The sequence below is a fragment of the Anser anser genome (genome assembly GCF_964211835.1).
Source record: "Anser anser genome assembly, chromosome: 1".
NCBI lineage: Eukaryota > Metazoa > Chordata > Aves > Anseriformes > Anatidae > Anser > Anser anser.
Genome location: NC_139720.1, coordinates 127,883,413 through 127,907,065, shown reverse-complemented (window position 1 = coordinate 127,907,065; position 23,653 = coordinate 127,883,413). Strand labels below are relative to the sequence as shown.

At 37.5% G+C, this 23,653-nt stretch overlaps 1 protein-coding gene and 1 long non-coding RNA gene across 5 annotated transcripts in view; one reads left to right on the top strand and one right to left on the bottom strand.

The window, feature by feature from the left end:
* Positions 1-23,653, bottom strand: part of RPS6KA3 (ribosomal protein S6 kinase A3) — an 84,932-nt gene that overhangs the window by 47,607 nt on the left and 13,672 nt on the right. The window contains exon 1 of one of the 4 annotated variants that reach the window (XM_083850061.1): positions 12,426-23,577. The exons of the other annotated variants lie outside the window; for them this stretch is intronic. Coding sequence (XP_083706187.1) covers positions 12,426-12,464 — 39 coding nt within the window. The 5' untranslated portion in view covers positions 12,465-23,577. Of the gene's footprint in view, positions 1-12,425; positions 23,578-23,653 lie in introns of those variants that run through there. 4 annotated transcript variants of the gene reach the window in all.
* LOC310904913 lies at positions 3-12,685 on the top strand. Its single transcript, XR_014588686.1, has 2 exons — positions 3-4,080; positions 4,724-12,685. It is a non-coding gene; the product is annotated as an uncharacterized lncRNA (long non-coding RNA).

Sequence of the window (23,653 nt, the reverse complement as noted above, 5' to 3'; positions counted from 1 at the left end):
AGCAAGAAAGGTGAGTAAATTTACATTAGTGGTGCATCTTCCTGAAGCATTTATAAATTCACAATACATTAAAAAATAACAGTGCTACTGAATCTAACCAACTATACGCTCCCCAAAGTAGATAAAACATTCAGCAATACCACTCCCATAATTAAGGCATTTACAAAAAAAAAAAAATTTATCTGGTACAAAAGGTAGTATTAATTTAGTGACCATGTAGCTTAAGCCCTTAGAGACATACCAGAACCCAGACAATAACAGAGTTGATAGTAACAAGTCAGCAGTACCCAAGTTTTTGTGCCTAAGCCCATGTTGTTTGGTTCATTATCTCCATTCCAGATTTACAACCCAGAAGTGGAAAAACAAAACTTCTTAAGAATTTAGTTCTCTTAAAGCATGTAATAAGCGGACCAGATCTCTTAGGAAGGTGTTCATTTTTAACGCTTGAATGAGGATGACTATGAGGCAGTGGACCTTCTAGTCATTTTCTGGTCTTCACTTAATTTTGTATTTTCTACTAAAAATTTCAAAATCTCCTGAAAAGCAACACTCCTTGCCACACAAGGAAAGAATTTCAAAACTTATCAGCAACTGTTCAAAGGCAAGAAAAAATGCATTCTTATCAGTGTCACCTAAACAACTATCTAGGCATTATACATGACCCAAACTTACAGCCAGTGCTGCTTAAGTAACTTCTATGATAAATACACCAATAACAATTTCAACTTTTTGTGCATTCCCTTCCTATTCTTTCCAGTGAATAAAATAAAACTAAGAATACCTTCCCTTTACTTAATGAGGAACTCAGATTTATTTCACAGAATCACAGGACGGTTGAGGTTAGAAGGCACCTCTGGATGTCATATTCAACCCCCCTGCTCAACATGGACACCCAGAGCAGGCTGCCCAGGGGGCTTTTAAAGATCTCCGAGGATCTCAGTTCTCTTAGCCTGTCCTCACGACAGATACTCCAGTCCCTCAAACACCTTAGTATCCCTTTGCGGTACTCTCTCCAGTAGCTCTCTTAACACTTGTACTGGGGAGCCGAGAACTAGACATGGCACTCGGTGCAAAATAGAGAGGAAGGATCACCTCCCTCAGCGTGCTGGCTGTAAGGACACTTTGCTGGCTCACGTTTACCTTGGATCCATCATCTTCAGGTCCTTCCCTGCAAAAGTATCTGTCCAGCTGGTGGTTGGCCCACTGCTGCTGCATGGAGTTACTCTACCCCTGGTACAGAACTATTCACACCACAGTCTGTTCATTGAGCCCATACTTCATTGTTTTCTATTTAAGGATCTTATGGGAGACTGTCTTCCGTCTTATTGAAGTCAAAGTAGACAATATCCACTATCTGCCTACCCGTTTCATTGTGGAAGGTTATCAGGTTGGTCAAACATGATTTCACCCCTGTGAATCCATGTTGACTAATTCCAATCACCTTTTCCTTCACACACACAAATAGTTTCCAGGATTAGGAGTTCCCTTGCTTTCTCAGGGGTTGAGGATGACCATCCTGTAGTTCCCTGGGTCTTCCTTCTTGCTTTTTTTGAAGACAGGAGTCGCATAAGCTCTCCTCCAGTCCTCAGACACCTCTCCCATTTGCCATGATAACTGGAAGATAATCAAGCGTGGCCTCACAGTGACATCAGACAGCTCCCCTCAGCACTCATGTGTGCATCCCGACATAGCCGATGAACTTCACATATGTCCACTCTAAGTACTACGTAACCCATCCCTCTTCCACCAAGGGTAAGGTCTTTCTTGCTCCAGATCTTCCCCTTGATATAAATGTACCAAAATACATACTAATTCTAGTGACAGAGGAGTAGACGTAGCATTTTAAATTTGTGCTTCTGCAGGACTCATTTATATATTTTTCAAGCATTCAGCAAAATTTACGTGCATGAATTATTGCTAAAATTATAGTTTTGTACAGTCATTTTAATACCACATACAAATGCACAGTAACTGTCCATACATGTCTACTGAAACATACTTCTAGATCACTGTTTTTCTTTCAAAGGACTCTTTTCAAAAGGTTAGCAACCAAACTTGGAAACAAACTGCACACAACAAATCCTGAGCACGCACATCTATTCACATATATAAAAATAATTCCAACGTACGCTTTTAAAGAATGCACAGAATGTACTAGCAACTGTTGAAATGAAACAGTGAAAAAAAATAATGAAAAGAACCTAGATTTTTCAAAAACTAAGACCACCAATAAAGACAGGTGCCAGTCTCTTGTAAGACAGACGAAACTCCACATGTGCGTGCACGTATGCCGTGTACTGCTCCTAATGTCAGAATCTATCCCAAACCTTTTTTCAAGAGAAAGTTATGAATACTTCGATCAGTGACTCAAACCTGAATCTTTAGAGAGCCTGAAAGAAATGTTGGTTCCTTCTACTTGAGAAAGTAATGACTGTTGGTGGGTATCAGCATTTTTATGCTTTAACTTAACATGCGATCAGCTGGATAACATACTACTTAAACCCCTCACTGCAATCTTAGAGAATCCCAGGGGAGGACTAGCACAATAGAACAGGTTGCTAAGCACATATTCCTTTGTACACTTTGATCTGCTTCAGCTCAACTGTTTTACCTACTAACTCCTTTGGAGTCTTCGGAAAGTAAACAAAAAAATTCCAATCTTCTTGTTATCTAGTCAGATTCAAGGACTCAAATTGATCCGGTATGCACGTTGTTTTAAAAGCATCACAAAAGGTAACAAAGACATGAAAGAAAAGAATATTCACATGTTTTCTATAAACAAACAAAAATTATTTTCAAATGCTATGCAATTATTATGTAACAGACTTTCCAGTGGTTATTTTGGGCACCCTCTTAAAAAAACACCACTTCACATTCCTGATGCTAAGTGAATACTTCCAGTCTTCACAGTTTCTCAAGGTTCAGATACTTTTCAGTCCTTATAAGGCAGACCTAATATAACTCAGTTTTAAACAAACGGGAACTCAGACCATATCCTACTTTAATAGCTTGTCCTTAACATATGCTTTGGAGCAAGATTTATGATGAATATATACCCACAGATTTGCAGTTTCCTCTTCTTTCTACATAATTGCTGAACATTTGTTATTTTAACCTAAACAGTATTTTGCAAGTGCAGCTAAAAATACAAAAGTTCAACCTTTTATAGAATTGAGAATTATATGCCAAAGTAATTAACCCTCACTGTAGCCATTATCTACCTGAATTAAAATATAAGCCTCTCACACTGCAGAAATGGAATGGCTATTTCTCAGCCACCAGCACTAATTATAGTAATTGATAGCTGCTGTCTTACTGTATAGTCCAAAAGAGAAGCCATTCAGTCTAGTGCTGAATTTGCCCTAATTTGCTGATTTTCTCCATTCCTGCTCATTCCTGAGATACTTAGAAAAAAACATTTGACTCGTGATGGGCTCAAATTAAATAGGATGACATATAGGGTGCTGAAAGACTCTGGTCCTCCTCTCCTTTCTTCCATTCCCTGACAGCTTTCACACCACTACAGAGACTCACTCATCAGTGCTTCGGCTGCTACAGCGGTAAGACAGACCCTTCCTTCCAGTTATAATTACAGCAGTTATTATCCAGTTATAATTACTGCCCATCTTTTATTTCTGTTATTTATAAACTTGGAAAGTTCCCTTTTCTCAAGCCTAATACTGCAACATTGTCTAAATAGAAATCCCAAGAAATTTTTCTTTTTCTAGCCACACAGCTCTTAAGGCTTTCTGCACACTGTAAAGTAAAACTGCCATAGAAAGACACGTTTAATATAAAAAAACACATATGCTGTGTTAGTCAACTTAAAGTGGTTGCTACTGGCTTCCGTTATTGTGAAACTAAATATAGAGCACAAGGAAACAAACAGAAGGTAACATTACACCGAGTTTCCTTAACATTTCCTTAACAGTATAATAGTGTTAAATCAACACTGCCCCAGACGGGAAGTCAGTGAAAAACAAGTCTGAGTATGAATATAAAACATCACTATTTTAGAATAACTTCCTGCATTGATATCATTTGCAACTCCGAACTGTGCTGGTCAGTATTTCAGTATAGGTAAGTTCTTCGTAATGTACCTCACAATTTCTGTCTGTACACAGGAATACAAACACGGGAAAAGAACACTGAATGGACTATATTCCACAGACGAATCAAATCTAAAAGAGAAAAGCTAAGAAAATTTATAATTCATCAACCACAAGGGTGACTCTTTTTTTCTCTTTAGGAATCAGATGCAAACTGGAATAGGAGATATGCTTGTAAGAAAAAAAAATATATACACACCTTCTAAGCAAGCAGTGAAAAGCTATTTAACCATTTTTAGGATTAGGCCATTATTTTTATTGCCTATCACTGGAAAAATTCCGTATTTTATTCCTTATTTTAAGTACTTATTGAATACTGAATGCTTACTTTACTTCTAGTATTTTAATTTATATTAATTTCCTTGATTAATTAACTCTGCTGTAATACAAAACACTTGTATTTGTTTCTGAGATCTTATTACAGGAACAACTACTAGATAACATATTAAAAGGAAGCTGGACTTCAAACCCTAAGGGAAGTAGAAACAGAAGAGCCTTACTAGTTAAACATTTCTCAGTAGTAATGAAAAAGCCCAGAGAATCAAAAGAAAAATGAGAGTTTGTCTATACGTGGAATCTCCCATAATTTATCCTTCGGATTTCTGAATTTTCAGCAGCAGATCTGAAAACAGGTCTGTTTTTAAAGAAGTAACCCATGCAGAACTGGATGCCATAACACACTGCTTGCTTGATGTGGGTCAGTTTATCTGCAGACCTTGATCTTGGAAACATACACCTCAGAAAAAATGAAAAGAAATCAGGCTGGTCTAGGGCTGGTCCACAATACCATTCCTATCATACTTACAGGTTCGTAATTTCCACTTCCCTTATTGCTCTGAGTAATTCTGACGCTTTCACAGATTGTATTTCTTTTCTAATAAATATAGCAGCAAAAAAGAGTACATAGCCCTTTTATCTCTACTTTCAGTTCCTCACTGCAGGTGCCACAGAGGACAAACGAAGCTGAACATAACGTGACAGTGATGTGAAAGGAGAAACAAGTAAAAGGGGGTCCATAAACCAAATTCTGGCATCTGGGCTTAAACCGTCTGTAGTTGTTTTGAGAAAGGGTTGCCAAACACATACTTAAAACAACCAAGGGTTGAGAGTGCCATGTGTGATATGCTCTTGTGGACAACTTAAACCTGATAAATTTAGAAAAATATAATAAATGCCGATTAGACTTTGAACAGTACTTTAAAAACCAGAAACATGCTTAGTCCGTAAATTTTACTTTAAAAATGAAAGAACAGTGAAACAACCAACTATAAATTAAAAAATATTTAAGTGTATGCTCTGATGCGGACAAAATCATCTGCAAAGAAAACTCTGAATCATCTGAATGGACGGCCCAGAAACAGACTTATGCCCTTATTCATATGACGGAGAGGAAAGCTATCAGGAATACGGAGCATCAGCATGTGGAAATAGCACAGGCATCCTGCTTGCCTAAAATTCTCAGTTTCAGATTCCTGAATAAATGCATAAGCACAGTGTGAACATGGACAGCGACACACACGACAAATTCCAAAACACTGGGACAGAAACTGGAAATGTACCAAGAAAGTTACCTTTCTTTCAAAGCTGTGTAAAAATTAGATATGAATTAACTTAAAAAGAACATCAACGAGTACACTGTTATGTTCACTTACAGGATGTTTGTTTAGGAAAGGTATCCCTGGAAGACAGATTCCTCATTTTCTGGGTACTTAAGATTGTATGAATATGAGTATAAATATTTTTAATAACTCAAATATGTAATCATAAAGAGTTAAGTGTTTAGAGACAAATTAGTTCATTAGCTTCACAATGAGTGACAAAGATCTGAGTACACACTTGTAGTGGAAGCATAAGTTAATTGTGACATATACACTACACCAAAGGGAAAAAGCAGCAGCTACGTCAGAAATGTAAACTTTTACAGCCACAGTATAATGGAATGGTAAATTATATTTAAATGGTATATTTAAATTGCTCACACATAGGTGACTTTTAATGGGTGTAAAGTCATGAAGTGACATCAATCCATAAAGGTAAGAAAGAAATACAAGGAAATGTTTATAGCCTAAGCCACCCTAAGCATTCAGGTCAAATAGAAGGTGACAAAAAACCAGACCCACCCCGAACAGGAGGACTCACTGCACTCTCTCCCACCAACTTCAGTGAAATTACATTGAAAGCAGATAAAACACAGAAAGCTGATCAAAAACTAGATATCCAAACATCAAATCTCTAACAAAGATATGCATGTACAAAGAGATTGAGTAGTGGATGTGTTAATTCCATTATAACAGCGTGTTTTTTTTTTTTTTTTTAAAATGCATTTGTGGTCAGCTATGTGCAGAATAACAAGCAGTTTATTTTTATAATACCAAGAGCAAAGACAAGTATATGCTGAGTGCCTGTAGATTAAGACTTTCAGACTTTCTGCAAGAACATTTATATTTAACACACTACAGTGTTCAACTAGTTTCAAAATAATTAGCTTTACAATTTTAATGACTCTGATGCCTGTTCTTGTATAAAATGAGTGTTCTAGTTGATAACAAACAAAAAAGGGAACAGCTAAATGCTAAAAAAAAAAAAAAAAAAGATTATCACAATACCCAAAACCTACTAGAAAGCTTCTATTAAATACAGAAACAGATTTCCAAGACATTTTTCCTTATTAAGAAAGTAAATCAGGTATGGATTTAGAAAACCCCACAAGTTCTCATTATGAAAAAATAGGACGAACAACTGTATTCTAACTTGAGTCCTTTGCATCAGGAAGGAATTATGAAAGATAACACACAGCATCCGTATTCAGTTAAGAAAAGGGGCAGCAGTGACTGCAAAACAAGGTCGCGTGTTTGTTTGCTTTCCCAGAAAACTAATTCTCCTTAGGCACTGGTGAGAACCTCCTGGGAGCCGCAGTGAATTTCAGTTGGCAGGCAGTTAAGCACCGACCAAAAGAATTTTCCTTCTGCACACTTGCTGACTACATGAAATACATCACGAAATACACCGTCAAATCTGTAACACCTGAATAAAAAATTCAAGGTTGAGAGAAAGAAAAAGGCAACATCCCCTCCTGTGTCTAACAGAGATGGAAGTTTTCCTAACTGACATGAAGGAACAGGGATAAGACTGACCCTCATGCTTTTAAATAAACATAACATCTGAATGTTACAACGATTTCTGGACAAAAAAATACCATGGTATGTTTGCTCTTGGAATTCAGAAGCAACTTCCCTATCAGTAGGGCTTTCAAATAAGCCACATTTTTCTAATATGTAATGAGGCTCAGATGACTGGGACAGACATGGCTTACACATACTTGAGTTCATCAAAACCCAGTGGGTGAGAAATCAGTCATAGGCAAAAAAAAAAATCCTTAGATAGGTCCTGTATACAAAAAACTTCTTCCTGGACAGCAAATATTGTTGACACGCTGACCAAAACCGGTAAAAGTGGCGTTAAGACTTTGGCATTAGATAAACAGATTAACAAATTTTAATCTCAAGGAATGATTAAAATTCTGTTCTCAGTGTATCTGTAATTCTGCAGAATACCCCTATCTTCACACAGTATCTCCAACAACCCTAAGAGAACTTTCAACTAAAAATACAGGTGTTCATCAGAAATACATTGGTTCTTTATATCAAAGATTTTAATCTAAAGAGAATCCAGAATATCTAAACCAGGTTAAGTAACACTGGAGAAATTAACTTCAATACTGACTTTCACGATTTCAGCATTTCCAGGTTTCACCTTCACCTGTTAATTCTGTCCTGCTCTTTTAATCGAGTTAAGAAGGTGCAATCAGGAGCATCTTCTACGTACAGGTACTTGCAGGCTTAGCTATGCCTTAATTTCCCCCTTCAGGTAAGTGAAGGTTAGCTCAGTGTTTTTTTCCCACTGTAAAGCAACCTCCCAGCCCCTGGTCTTGAAAGGGTCTTCCCGAATCACTTTTTGGTTTTGATAAACTTCATTTTTAATGTTAATTTGGAAGCCCTCGCATCACTGCTGGGCTCACAATGGACATAGACCCCTACTACTCCAAGTCCATATCTTCCTGCTCAGACCCACGAGAACTGCGCTTACCAAGGCACCGATCCCGAGGCTGCACTCAGATGAGTGGCAAGTGACACTGCTCATCCTCTCCCAGTCACCACTTTCCAATGGTAAACACCATCACCATGTCCAGCACCCCAGCTCATGCAAAATTCTTTGTTCCTAATACAAAATTTAGCACTTAACTGTGTCAGTCTAGGTATTCTTAAAATAGAAATCTCCTACTAAAAGGACACTGTTAATGCACTAAGAAATGCTGGTGGGATTCCATGAAACGCTTTTCGGGAACCACTTTATTAATATTTCCCATTTAAAATAACATTTTGAAATTAAAATTAATTTCATATAATATGCTTATTTTGTAATAGAGATAATTTATGGATGAGAAAGAGCCAGAATCACCATTAGGGAAGCTCATGCTTCTGGAATCACAATGTCAGTACAGCCCAGATTCTGCAGGAGAGGAAAACCTTTCTGCTACCTTCATTCACAACTATGTCAGACCAGCATTGGTGAATATTCCCTCAAAGATCAGCCATATTTCCAGATAAGACAGCCCCATAATACATTTTAAAAATAAGTTACTGAAATAAAGATACAAATATTTCAATAGTGTTAGGGTGCCATCTTTTTCCTATAAAACAGGAAATAGTCATTTCTAAAAGTGCAAAGGGCAGTTTATAGCGACCGTTCAATGAATGTATTTATTCAATTGCCCTCAATGAATTTTAACTTAACTAACAAACTCACTGCTCTATCAGTTTACACTACTGACCATACAACTTTCAAAAAGCAAATCCAATGAATAAAGAGCTCATTGTAGTTTTCATCTTCCACTTCAAAGTTGAGCAGCAGCAAAAATACTGCTTTTCTCAGCTTTCACTTGTAAGTCTTAGCTACGTAAGCTACATAGATATTTTCCATCTTCTCTAAGGAAGCAGCAGCTTTGTTTTCACTCCCTCAGTCTTTTTCAGGAAAGTTTTGCTTCCCCGAAAGAGATAACTGTTTTCAAGGCATGCATATGCTCAGTACAAGTGAAGGTAAGGACGAACACCCAAAAACGGATTCCCCACCAAGTTACTTAACGCTACTCCAACGACTGCTGTTGAAAGTCTCCTTTTACTACTCTGTTAACCTTCATTGTACTCAGAGTTCATTTTTCTGACCATCACGGGCAAAATATCGTTGATTCCTGTAATCAAATACTCAGTATCTCAGAAAAGGTTTCTATGATATTAAACCTCATTTCTAAAGTTACATGAAGCAGTAAGGACAGTAAGCTTATTGGATATCAAGTGATTTCAAAAGGATGACTCAATGCTGGCACAGCTCCGCAGCTCATATACATAATTTCCTTTTCCTCCCCTCCCTTGAGTCAGGAAGTCTCCTAGATGCACTTACTTTCCTAACTTGTTTTGAACGTAGAATGAATTTTCAGTGTTACCTGAAGAAATAAAATCCATACGAACTACGCATTTTGAAGAAGAGCCAGCAAACTGAAAACCAGTATTTTTACCACTTGTATTAGAGCTAATGGAAATCTTTAAGTTAAAAATGGGAGTTAAAAGTGTGAGGAATGCACTATGTTAGCTATTTTAAAAAAATTCAGACGTTCTATATACATTCACATATTCTATACTCATTATAGTCCTACCTCTAAATTCAAAACTACCCTTGAAAAAAAAAATCTATGTCCAACAATTATTTCATAACTTCCCATCACTTCAGTGAGCAACGTCACTGACGTAAACCACGGCATAAAACCAATTCTTATATTTGTGACTAATATTCAAAATTCAAGTCACTTAACAGACCTAGCATGTATTTAAATTCTTGTAAGTGTACAATTGCTTTAAAAAGCTGGTTAAAACAGCTACTACTGAAGTAGTAACTATTCTAATACAACGAAAGACAAAGCATTGCCATGCTTAAAATTAAGCTGATTTAGGGATATTCTGTGTACATTCTCTTTTACACTAGTACTTTAGCAAAGCAAGATCAGAGAAGTTGTAACTAACAGGGACATTTGAAGTCAGAAAAAGTTTTTCCACAATTTATAAACTTTGCTTCTTTTTAGGATGGAAAAATACTTTAAAAATATTAGAAAAATTCTCAATTCCATTGACATCATGTTACTTGTGCATATGGTATCTATTATTTTTAGCTGGCAGAAACAATACAATTTCCTAAAAGCAAATTTGATTAGCAAGTGCTTAATTTAACAACTAAAAAAAAACAGAAACATGAAGTCTCCAAGATTATAAATGTACAGACATTATAAACAGAAGTCACTGTATTTAGGCGCCTCTTCTTTACTCTCTGCACCTTCTGCTCTTTTCCATTCATGGTTTTCTAGCGTACTACAACAGTTTTAAGGTCCCAGAACATGTCTATATCCACATTTGTTCCAGGTAGTCAACTCTTTCATATAATGGAAACCACAGACCTGGTTGCTGAGATTGAATTCCTCCCATTCTTTTGGTGTTTCAGATGAAGCAAGACAGGAGTTTGAAGAACAAGTCCTGTCTCAGAGCACTGCATCAATGGATAGATGAGGAGGCTCTTTGGATAAACGTGACTGGCCAAGGATAGGGGAGTGATTTTGAAGATACTTTTCCTCCTCAGATTGAAAACACAAAGGCCGGGGCAGAAGAAAGGACCACACTCCTTCCGACCCGAAAGAACTGTGAGGCTGTTCAGCAGGTAAAGATGAGGAATACACATAACAATTTTAAAAGCCTGATGCTGGTCACCAAAAACAGTTTTGTAATGTCATTCTCTTTTGATCAAACATCACAAAATTATCTCATGAACCAGATTGTGCACGTCAGCATTGGAAAAACATACTCACTGGGTGGAACTTTCATTTCCCACTAACTTTGATACAAGCTTTGTTCCTCTATAAGCACTGGCATTTAAGAGCACTGCAATTTAAAAGTTTTTTTTTTTGTATTAAATGAACTACTCTGAAAGATCCACAAATGTATTTAGTACTAATCTACGAAAACTATGAATCTTGCTTTTATTCAATAATATATTCTAAAATTTACATGGTCTGAAAACCCTTCGCTCAGGGTGTACTGTCTAGCATTTTAAAAATCAATAGAATTTTAGAGACAATATAGCCAAATTGCTATAGGCAGATAAAATAGTGTCAATTTTGATCAGAGACTAAGAAATATCTTTCACCTTGCTTGTGGTAAAGAACTACAGTTCATTGCTAAGTAGAAAAATGTTTATTTTATAGGGTCACTTCTAAAAAAGCTGTGTATACCGTATCCTATGTTCTATTGTTTTACATTCACGTCCTGTTTCAGTTACAGCAAGCAAATTAGACTTCAGTTTCTAACACTTACTGCAAAGTTCAAACCAGTACGTAGGCCAGTAGATGTCAAATTACTATCCCTTTTATTTACAAACTAGTAGGCATACATTGCTTAGGATGTTACAACAGTATACAAGAAAGTTTTACACTGAGAAGTATTTGTAGACTTACAGGAGCAGAAACATGAAAGTTGATCTAGGTTTCGGTGAAAATTCTTAAATACATTGCAAAATTACATGTATTGTTAAATCGTTAAGAAACAGTGCACAGGATAATATAGCTCGTCACTAGAGATTTTCTTAACTGAAAACAACTTTTATCCTTAAATGCATAGGTTCAACAAATTATACAAATTCAGTGTAAATTATTCTATGTAAGTTATTAATGTAAATTATCACCTAAAGATGAAATAACCATAACACTAACTACAACACAAGCGTCACTATTCCTAGTACCATTTTCAGAAGTAAATACTAACGAGCCCATGTAATTTTAACTGTCACGCCACAAATAATTATACCTTATAGTTAAAAGGACTACATAAAATTTAACTATTAAAATAAGTTTTAATTTTAAAAATAGAAACATTTTTAATAAAATAAGACTACGAGTGAGAAAGCTTAACATACAGCTATACTCATACTTTTTTGGAGAAAATAGTAAGTATTACAGCATTTTCAGAGGTAAAAACTTCCCAATCAGGCTGTCAGCAGGTACCGAAATTTCTACAGAATATTATAGGAACACAAACTCCCTCCCACATCCTTTTTTTTTTTTTTTTTATGGAAAAGAATATACAGAAGCCTTTGTATACAAGCAGCACAGATCACAAAGCTGTGAAATACTAAAAGTGCTTTGAAAGTAGAAGCTTAAACCCTACTGATGCTCTAATAAATCTCTCCCTTAGCTTTTTTAAAATAAGAAACTAAACTCACCCGAATAGAACGAGCACGGAGAGCCAGAAACTTAAACATGACTAAGAAACCATGATGTTTAGATTTTCTGACTGAGCGATCATAAGTCTAGCAGGGAAGACCAACCCTAGCGTTTTTGCTGCGACCAGCTGTTCCGGCAATTAGAAAATTTCCTGTCAGGCAAGTCAGACACAGTTGGGGGTGGGGAGAGAGAAGGGGGGAAAAAAAGGTCAGAAAAAAAAAGAAATCGATTTTTTCCCCCTGTGGTCAAGAAAAACTGGGCAGCACTGGTACTCATGTTGCTGATGCTGTAGAGATCAGCACAGGAAACTTAAGCAGATTGCCTGATAGCAACGTGCTGTTGCAGATGTTATTTATTTCTCCTTCCCAGAAAAAAGAACAAAAAAGATCAACATCTATTTCAGAAATCAAGCTCCTAAGCAACATATTGAGAATAGCAACTATTTTAAGTGCTGCTTATGATATTTGTATTTTTTGTGCTCAGTTGCACAAAAATCACTACTTTTTAGACTTCAGTGCAGACAATGTGGTTTGCTTATGTTTAGTGACTACTTTTATTTACTAGGGCTGTTCGAGGACAGAACTGACCTTGCACATGGGCCTTTGAAACCCCGCACACTGAAAATGCTACACAGATGTTATAGAGGTTAGGCCAAGACAGACTACAGGAATTATTTGAATTGGATCACCCAGCTCAAGTGTCTGACTTAAGCACAAATATTACAAATGCTCTGTACAAAGTGAATACCTTCTTAAATTAATATAAATACCTAATCTTTCTTTTAGTGTTTGCAAAATAACTTTCAAAATGTTTCTTAGAATTAGAATCAATTACTTCCAAACAGCTAGAGAGCACGTTTTCAGTTTGATCTCTCTGTGTTTAGTACCTAAGTCACTGTTACGTGTATTGACAACATAAGGATCTCTAGCTTTAGTATTTATTAAAAAACACTGAATTCTGCAGTCCACACTCCATTATAATACGTAGCAAGACTGCTTTTATTCAAGCAATGAATAAATAAATGCAAGTAACGACATTTAGGTAACAGCATATACACATGCTCAACCATAAATAGAGCCAGGTGATTCCATTTAGCAAATCTGTACCAAAGGAAACAAGGCAAAATACTGTACACTTCCTGCACAAGACATTAAAACAAACAAACCCTCCAAACTACCTTTCTTGATTGGGATCTAACAAGTACCTGGATTACTGCAATTTTTTCTTTAGCTTTTAATTGCTCTTCAGAAGAGAAAGACAGTGATTTATTTAAGTGAAAGAACATGTTGCTTCCCTCTGTAAATCACGTCCTGGCTTTCTACAGTATCAGTTTTTAACTTTGCCTTTAAAACCCGCGTTATACAGCTCTCCAGCACAAGAGACCCTCTTGCCCAAATGAGGAGCCAAAATAATGACTCCTCATTCATGGTCCACACGCAAAAATGTGCCTTTATGTTCTCTTGTACTTCTCTGGGTGTTCATTTGCTCCACATCCGCAAGCATGGGTCTTTATATCTGGTACATAAAATTTAAAACAATTGCTATTATAAATTACACAGACATTCAGTAACCACTACTGCACCTCAACTTCTCAATTACAATGTCCTTTTTATACTCCAGGGTATTACAGCCTGTTTGGAATACACAGCCTCTACTACAACAGCAGTAACACAGCATGAAAAATGATTCAATCTTTGCTTTGGGATAAACAAGGCTTCTTGAACACTAGGAGGTTACACAAGGATTTCAAGTATTTCCTAAATGGTACAAAAATTACTTGAAATTACTCTCTTCAGTTGCTTTAAATCCCCTGCGACTTCCCCCTCAAAACTGTAGTATCTCAAGAATTGCAGTTTAATAGCGATACAAAAGTGTACACTTGGAAGGAAAAAAGGGGAGTGGGAGGGTCAGGGGGGATTATTCAAGCTTTCTCTGCCGTGCCCTGTCAAGCATATGTGTGAATGCACTAAAAGCAGAATCATCACGAGTCTCCTTCAAATCACTAAATTTAAGTCTATGGTGGGATGAATTGCTAAAAGCAGAAATGGAGAGCAAGTGAGACCTATGTTAACTATAATGTTCTTTCAAGCTGGGAACATACCGTGGGTAAATAACCATTTTCTTCTCTTTTTCTAGTAAGGGTGCAAGTGTATTGCACTAGCGAGCTAGCTCTGTCTGCTAAAGGCGACACGAATAAGGCATTTCAACCGCTACATTCGTACAATTACTGACTACTGCTCCCCAAACCTTTTATTTGACCTCCCGGAGAAGTACAAAGCACAGTGCTCAGGGGTCAATGGGGTTACTTCCCAACAATAGTTCTCCTATAACTGGCATGGGTCTGCAGCAGGTGGAAGAAATTTCTTGTGTTCTGGGAGAATAAAGCCGGCATGGTCCCCAAAGAGCACTACTAGCCAACCAGAAACATTAAGATATATGCTACATAATTCATTTAGAGAATCTCTGAGAAGAGAGCTTGTCCTTTTAAATATTCCTTCATATGAGAAGGAGACAGGTTAGAGGGCAGCGGTTCCCCAACAGGGAAGCCTGTGATAACAAGGACAAATTGCTCCAGCAAATTGCTCCCCTAACCTTGAAGTCTGATAAGCTTTTATATTATACATGCTTATCAAGAAACACAAGTGTCCCCAAAACAAAAGGAATTTGCTATGCCTGTCAGCGACGGCTGAGTCAATTGCAGGTTGGATAAAAAAAAAAGCACACAATTCACAATGCATTTCCTCCTCCAGGAGGGAAATATAAAGTGAGCTTGTCTCCCGTCCTCCCCTTCTGCACTTTTAACTTGGATGCTCTGAACTTAGAAAAATTAAGGGAAAACGCCATCAAACTTGCTATCCAGACAGTCAAAGGTATGGAGCTCACGGCTTCCACAGAGAGCAGGAGAACTGAAAGATGCTGGAGGAACTCCCCACGCAGTACAGAACGTGGGAATCCCTACGTTTTACTGAATAAAGTGTACACACTACAGCTAGACACCCACTTTTACACATTACCAGAAAAACCTGAGGCATTTCCTCTGAGTGGAGTCCACTAGGTGAACCGGACGTTTTCCCATACCCTCAGCCCGAGAAGCATAATAATGCATATGAAGTCTTACTGTTGCCAGACAAGGAAGGCTCTGTAGTACAGACTGCCTTCAATTATCTGAAAAAAAAAAAATAAAAATCCCAAAACAAAGTACACAAGGACTGAAAAATCCTCATTTGATGAAGGTTAATAGATCAGGTACAGAAAGCTACTTTTTGGAGTTTCCAGAAGCTGAATAATATACTTATCTTCATAACAAACATGTTTGTATAGCCAAGGCAGCAATATTATATTAATCAGAGGGTGTGGCAGTTTCCATCTGCTATTTTACAGGCTTTTCAGGGCTACCATCTGTTTTCTCTTCATGTAACAAGTAAGCAGATTGACTTTTAATGTTGCTTACATGCTCAAATTATTCAATTTTCTGATCAAGATCCAGAAAGCATGCTGCACCTAAGACACCAAGCACTCATTGATGTCTTCTAATGGATTTCTGAAAGAGTTTTGCTGTAACCTTCCCTCAACACCTGAAGACATCTTGGGGGAAAAGAATATCTTAAGCCTTGTCTTCTCTGTATGGGTTTGATGTATAAATTAACCTTTCAGATCAAGAGCTTTGCAACATTTTACAAGGACGCTGTAACTCCTTACGTAAGGACCACTGAGTTCATTCTTACATAGATAAGATGTATGTACTTCAGTGTAAGTCTAGAGAAAAAAACGGAATTTATTCTGCCTTTTACAAAGGAAAATTTGAGCCTAGAGAAGGCATTACCTGGATTTGATTTTTACAGACATAAATGTTTTTTTTCCTTGGAAAACTTACTTGTTCAAGAATCAAATTACTTTATTGTAAAATAGAATTAAATATACATACGTACATGTGAATAAATACAAATATATTTAGTAAAATATATTTGTATATGTATATTATTTAGCAGAAGGAATGTAAGCATTATGAACCTCCTTAAACAAAGTCTTAGTTTAGTATTTGTTACCCAGACTGCTTCCTTCATTACACACCGGGCACTGTTTCATTAAATGGTCAGATTATCTGCTGGCATTAACAGAAACTATGACTTACTTCACAACAAGGAACACGGTGTTATACTGAATTATGTAATATATAGTTTCAAAGAATTGCATTGCTATGGCTGCAAAGCTTCCTCAGTTTGATTTCCACATAAACAGGCAATAACCACACACTAAATAAAGTGTAAGCAATGGGGAAGAATAACTTGACTGTATACCTCATCTCTCAGGAAAATACAAAAATATTAAAATGCCACTGTTTTACTACTGATAACATAGTCGAATAGCTGTTTCAGCTAATATTAGACAGTTCTGTAGAAACAGACAAATCCTAACCACAGTGCTCTGTGAACACTTGTGAGCTCAATCATTTCCGTAATATCTAAGAAACTCTAGCTAGGTCTTAAAACCCCTACCGCAGACTTCGGAATGTACATCAAAACATTGACAAAACCACACACAGAAAATTGAAATATGAATGTTATGCCAGCAAAAGTAAAACAAGTGTATCAAAATTAGCATCGGCAATACGTTCACTTTCACGTTAACACACACACACTTTTTTGCTGAATTACTTCATTTCAATGTTTTATCTTTTTCATTGCTGGTGACAACAAACGAGATTACCCCAGATTACTGTGGTTTAGTGGTACTGCCTGAATAATGGCGGGCATAGGAGGATTACATATTCACATGGGAATTTTCTATGTAGATTTATCTTTGTTCACTAGATTTCAGTTATCTTCTGTAAGACTTCTCTGATTACAGTCTCAAGCCTTTCTAAAGGTCTAAGATGTTTCAAATACTACACATTTATTTTCAAAATTCTCCCAAGTATGTGTGTGTCTGTATACATATATATATATTTAAAGTTTGACTAGTATTTTACATATACTATATACAGTGTATCAAACACCTACGTATGCATAATATAGAATGTCAACATTACTACATAAAGTTGACTGTTCAAGGCCAGTAATTGGACAAAAACTATTTCGCCCACATGCTTCAAATTATTTTTCTAATGCATTTTAAATCTTTTTTCTAAGATCATGTTTTCCTCATAACCTCTTCTAATAAAACACTGATAGGCAAGACAAAGCTCACCACTTTCATACCTCCTGACTGCAAACAGTTTTCAATTCTATTGAGAAAAACAGACATTAACCACTGACTTTTCTTTACAAGTCTAGCTTACGTTACCTGTTGACTACAGTCCTAGTTATTTTAGTTACATGTTTTTAGTGAGTGGATGAAAGCCAGCAAGATTTAGTTTTCCATCATCCAGATCAGCATGTTTTAATATACTGTTTCATGTTTCACTTCTATTTAATTCTACATGTTTACATTCTACTTATTTAAAAGTAGGGTTTTGTTTAAAGTTATACCAAAACATACAAAAAGTGTAACAATACTGCTCAACCACCCCCACTGGAGACAGCATTTACTTTTTCATCCCAGTTGCTTGTGCCTGAATTATTTCCACTCTGGCCTGTACTAAAAAACAAACAAACAGTAACCTTCAGTCCCTGTAGGCTGCCGAACAGAAACTTATGTCAGCTTTTCCTGCAGCTTACAAAGCATTATTAAAAACCACCTTTCACAAATTCTTGGAACCTAGTATTTTTGTATTTTTAATATTATGCTTAAGCTAGCAGAGTGCTATGATAACCCACCAGTTCTACTGCTGCTTTAACAACCAAATTGAACCTAGATTAAAAAGAGTAGCAAAGTGTGCATCGTGATTTTGAGAACTCAAAACATTTCATGTGCTCAGTTAATTAACTCGATCTCTATGGACACAGCAGTAAAGAAAACAACAGTAGATAGCACAAGAGTGAGAAAGGTAACAAATAAAAGGCTTTAAATTGCTTCCCTTTTTCAGTAATCTTCACTTAAGCTTTCACATCAGGTCAAACTTCAGCCAGTGTATTTGTTCTTACATTTATTTCCTGCCGGACCCAGGTTATTTATGACATTCATCAGATACTAAATGTTGACTTAAGTTATGAAGCTAGATATAACCAGCATATTAATTGTAATAAAACTAGAATATTGAACGATTCCTCTTTTAAGGGGAACAACACTGAACTATACAGCACCTTGGACTCCTCAGAAACAGGTATGTACCCTTAAATCTCCTGCTTTTCTTACAACAAACCACTGAGTTTGAAACAAATCTGTGCAACTCAGACTCTCCTGTCCATTAACTTCACTTTTGGTCGAAAGAACAGGGATCTAACAATGTGAAACTTATCTTTTGATATGCACAATACTAGGGGGACTTCCTATGCAGACTAAATTGCATTAGGCTTTTACATTTGTTTTAAACTTCTTATCCAATTTGCATTATCAGCATATTATCCAAACATTAACACTGCACAAGGATGCATTATTTCAAGCTTTCACCCTCTTCTCTCTACACAGAGCTGTGGCAACTCTCTATCCTGAACTTGCATACATTACACAACTGTGAGAATATTGTCTTCTGACCTGATGTACAAGAGTCTACGCATGCTAGGCCTGTTCATGCTACTGTCCTCAGGTTACAGCAGAGAAATTTCATGGATTGTCAGTGAACAAAGAAGCCCTTTTCAACATAAGGTTAAACAGAAGAATTTAAATGAGTTTCAGTGGCAATTTAAAATTAGTCTTTATCTTATACCGAAACAGACATGAATCACAAAGAAATCTACTGCATCTCAGCTGACGTAGTATTTTAATAGCTGACAGTATTTTAATAGCTGACAGTCAAAGACTAGCTTCCAGCTATAACTGAGCAGCTGTAGTATTTTTTTAGGGAGTCAAAAACCTACCCCCGCCCCCCAAAAAAAAATTGTTAGCAGTGATTTAAAACAATTTGGCTTTATTCACCACAACCTAGCAATAAATGAAACAAACAAACAAACAAACTAAAATACTAGTCTGAAGGATTAAAATGCTAAAACAATCAAACAGCTCAAGCATCATAGAAAGAATATTAGAGATTTTTTTTTTTTAATGGCTGAAATCATGGTTAAATAGGTTGCTCCCCCCCTCAAAAGTAAGGGTTTGGAAATGTCTGAAGAAAGTACAGGATATCACCTGTAAGTAATCCCACAGTTATTAAATCTTGAAAGAGAAATCTGATAATTGTGGTGGGCTAACCTTGACTGGCTGCCAGATGCCCAGCAAGTCATGCTCTTGCTCCCCCTTATCAATGGGACAGAGGAAGAAAATAAGATGTACAAAATCTTGTGGGTTGAGATAAAGGCAGGGAGATCGCCTACCATTCACTGTCATGGGCAAAACAGACTGCTGGGGGAAGATCGATTTATTGGCAATTAAAAATAGAGTAGGATAACAATAAAAAGACAAAACTAAAAACACCTTCCTTCCAGGCTTAACTTCACTCCTTTATTCCTTACTCTTCCACATCCTTCTTCCCTGTGACCCCTGAACGGCACAAGGGGTTGGGAATGGGGGTTGGGGTCAGTTCCCAACACTTTGTCTTTGCTGCTCCTTCCTCACACTTCTCTCCTGCTCCACTGTGGGATCCCTACCATGAAATACTGACTGCCCCAAGCATGGGTCTTTTCTAGGGCATGCAGACCTTCAGGAACAGACTGCTCCAGCATGGGCATCCCACAGGCCACAGCTCCTGCCAGACCTCCTACTACAGCCATAGGCTCCTCTCCATGGGCTGCAACTCTTGCCAGGAGCCTGTTTCTGCATGACTGCAGCTTCCTCCAGGTCGTATCTACCTGCTTCGGTGCAGGGTCCTCCACAGCCTGCGGTGTGTTACCTGCTCCAACATGGTCCTCCATGGGCAGCTTCCCCATGGGCTTTATCACAGTCTTCTCCATGGACTGCTAGGGGATCTCTGCTCTGACACCTCGAGCGCCTCTTCCCCTTCCTTCTTCACTGACCTTTGTGTCTGCAAGGGTTGTTTCTCACATTTTTCCTCACTCCTCTCTCACAACTGCTGCTTAACATTTTTTTAACCCTTCCATAAATATGTCATCACAGAGGCACCATGAGAATCACCGATGGGCCCAGCAGTAACCAGCAGTGGTTGTGTTTTGGAACCAGCTATCTAGCATGGGGATAACCCCCAGACTCTTCTCAAGAGAGGCCACCCCCTCCACTACTAAAACCTTGTTATGTAAACCCAATATAATACTACAGAAAATATCATTTTAGTGGATAAACATGTATCAAAAAGCTCATAGGTAAAAGGTGAAGTTAATAAAAATAAATAAATAAAATGTTATCAAGCAATGGCAATAGTCAGAATATATCAATGAGTATTTGAGCTCATTAATCACTGTTACTAAGATTTCAACTAAAACTGAACACTTTCGCCAAAAGAAATGTTCTAGATCAAAAAAGAATTCAAGTAAGCACTATAGCCTATGTTATGCAGAATACGTAGAACAAATGATCCCCTTTTGCTGTTGCCTTATTATATTGTTTATATTCCTTCAACTCTAACACTGCACTACTTCCGAGTCACCCGTAAGCACATCCTTTGTTTCTTCACACTGTGTTAAAGACATAGGAGCCCTGCATGCTATGAGGAGGAATCAGAAGTGGTTACGTAGCACAGACTTTCAATCTCTGACTTTTCACATCAGCTTTAGAGCTACTTCTACTACTGCTACGTTTAAAGACGAGCATGGAAGAGAAAAGACAACTCACTGATTATCTAAAATGGCTCCACCCACAACATCAGCAGAAACGTAAGCTGTAAGTAATTATATCCATTTGCATAGATGGAAAGAGCTTTGACCATCTATCACAAGCTGAAGTCTGCACAATGTACGGTATCAGCATATGAACTCCAATATATTCTACTTCCTCTCCTATGAAGACAGGCTGCGGAAGTTAGGGTTGTTCAGCCTGGAGAAGTGAAGGCTCCACTGGGACCTTATAGAGGCCTTCCAGCGCCTAAAGGGGGCCTGTACAGGGAAGTTGGGAGGGACTCTTTTTTGGGGGGGTGTAGGGGTAGGACAAGGGGTAACGACTTTAAACTGAAAGTGGATGGATTTATATTGGATATAAGGAAGAAATTCTTCACTGTGAGGGTGGTAAGGCCCTGGCACAGGTTTCCCAGAGAAGCTGCGGATGCCCCATCCCTGGAGGTGTTCAAGGCCAGGCTGGATGGGGCTTTGGGCAACCTGGTCTGGTGGGAGGTGTCCCTGCCCATGGCAGGGGGGTTGGAACTGGGTTATCTTTAAGGTCCCTTCCAACCCAGACCTTTCTGTGATTCTATGATACTTCAACCATACCTGGAGTTCCAAAAATTGTGTTTTATCAGTAAGGCCCTTTTATCACCAAGGGTAACAGTCAGCTAGTGCTGTCTGACACAAAACTCCAGATAAATACTAAAGTTGCCTTCATACCTGAGAAAGTCACAGGGATTGCATGAAGAAACTTGAAGTCACTCATATCTCCACATCACAAGATTTTGTAAACTGCAAGTTTGATATGAAGATAAGGACCTTCTGCAGATTATGTATGAACCTTCTGGACTGTGATCTTTAGCAGCCAGCCCTATGTTCAAGAGACCTGGGTTAAGAATACCTGATTAATGCCTCTCAATAACAAGAGCAAAAGAAACTGCAGCTTCACGGTCCTTCCTCACCCTGGGTCTTCCCTTGAAAGACTACTGAAACTGGAAAGCAAGGAGGACTGAGGTACAGGCTTTTATAATTTATGGATAACTGAAATTAAAAAAAAAAAGTTACAGGGAAGAAAGAAAAAGGATAGATACTTCTTTTTGTGTTCACCTGCCAGTTCAAACTCAGAAGAACCACTTTGTTCCTGTACGTACTTCACAACGTATTAGTTCAAAGCACTCTGTTTACTCTTCAGATTGATTTACAGCAAACACGTGAGATCTGTATTAATAGTTCAGCCTTAGCCTTTGGCTATTCTTCCACTATGAAAGTTTCTACTAAGCGTGTTTCAGAATTGAGCAACTCATCTGAGAGAGAATGGTCTTAAGTCACCAGCTAAACTGACACCTACAGCTTTCATCTTCAAGTATCTCCATACAAACTTTTCTGGATCCCTCTAGATTTGTTAGCTCTGAACCAATAAACAGAAGTTCTTTTCTACATCAACTAGCCAAAATAGCATCAAAAGAGCAAAACTGGAACCCACAAAGAAAAGAATTAAGAAACCACTGTGCCTCAATTGACTAGCTTTGCTATTCTTGAATACACTCCAGAGAGACATATCTAAACTTTTCAGCTGGAAACACAGGAAGAAGACCTAAAATTTAATGTCTTGGTTTAGTATAATCCTAATAATCTATGTAGAAAGGACATAGAAAATCTTACAGATTAAGCAAATATTCTAGTTTCACACAGGTCAAGAAAGAAAATAAGAAATGACCAACACTAACAATGAAACAACATAGACAAACACTGCCAAAAAATCTCCCAACAGTACAGAAGAAACAAAGGCAAGAGCTGCTGTACACCTTACATACCAAACTAGAAGGGGAAAAGCTATGGTATAGGCTGTCACTCCGAAAGAATCAGATTTCATACAGTAGGCACACATGCATCTTCAACGGAATCTGTGTGGAATTTAACTATGAGAGAATCATTTGTTGTGACATGACCACAGCTGAAATCTTAACTATTAATAAAGCACACTCTGGAACTCACAGATGTAAAATATTTTCACCTATGCACTGATGAGACTAACAGAAGGCAACGGAAGTGCTTTGCTCACTGGCACTAGGAAAAAGCGAACAATAAAAAAAATGAACTACCAGTTTTAAGGTTTGCAAGGATAAGAACAGAGGAGATCAACCTTCCTCCTTGTTCAGGAATGCTCTACGTAGCCACATTTTACTATCAAGACTTCTCACTCCCCAATCCAATTATAATTTCTACCATATTCAGCTTTGTGCTTTCCACAGGAAAGCCTACCTCATACTAAAAATAGTATGGAAAGCAGGAAAGTTCATCAGAACAAACAGTAGGATACCACATCAGACAAGAGCCAGTGAGAAAGAACTCTGAAAAGTATCAGGATCCTAAACTGGCTTAAGTAAGCTTCGTGGCAAGTAAGCCTAAACAACACAGCTTTATTGGCAACCTGCCTGCAAACTGTGATACCAGTGTGCCATAATACAGTACTATCTTTATTA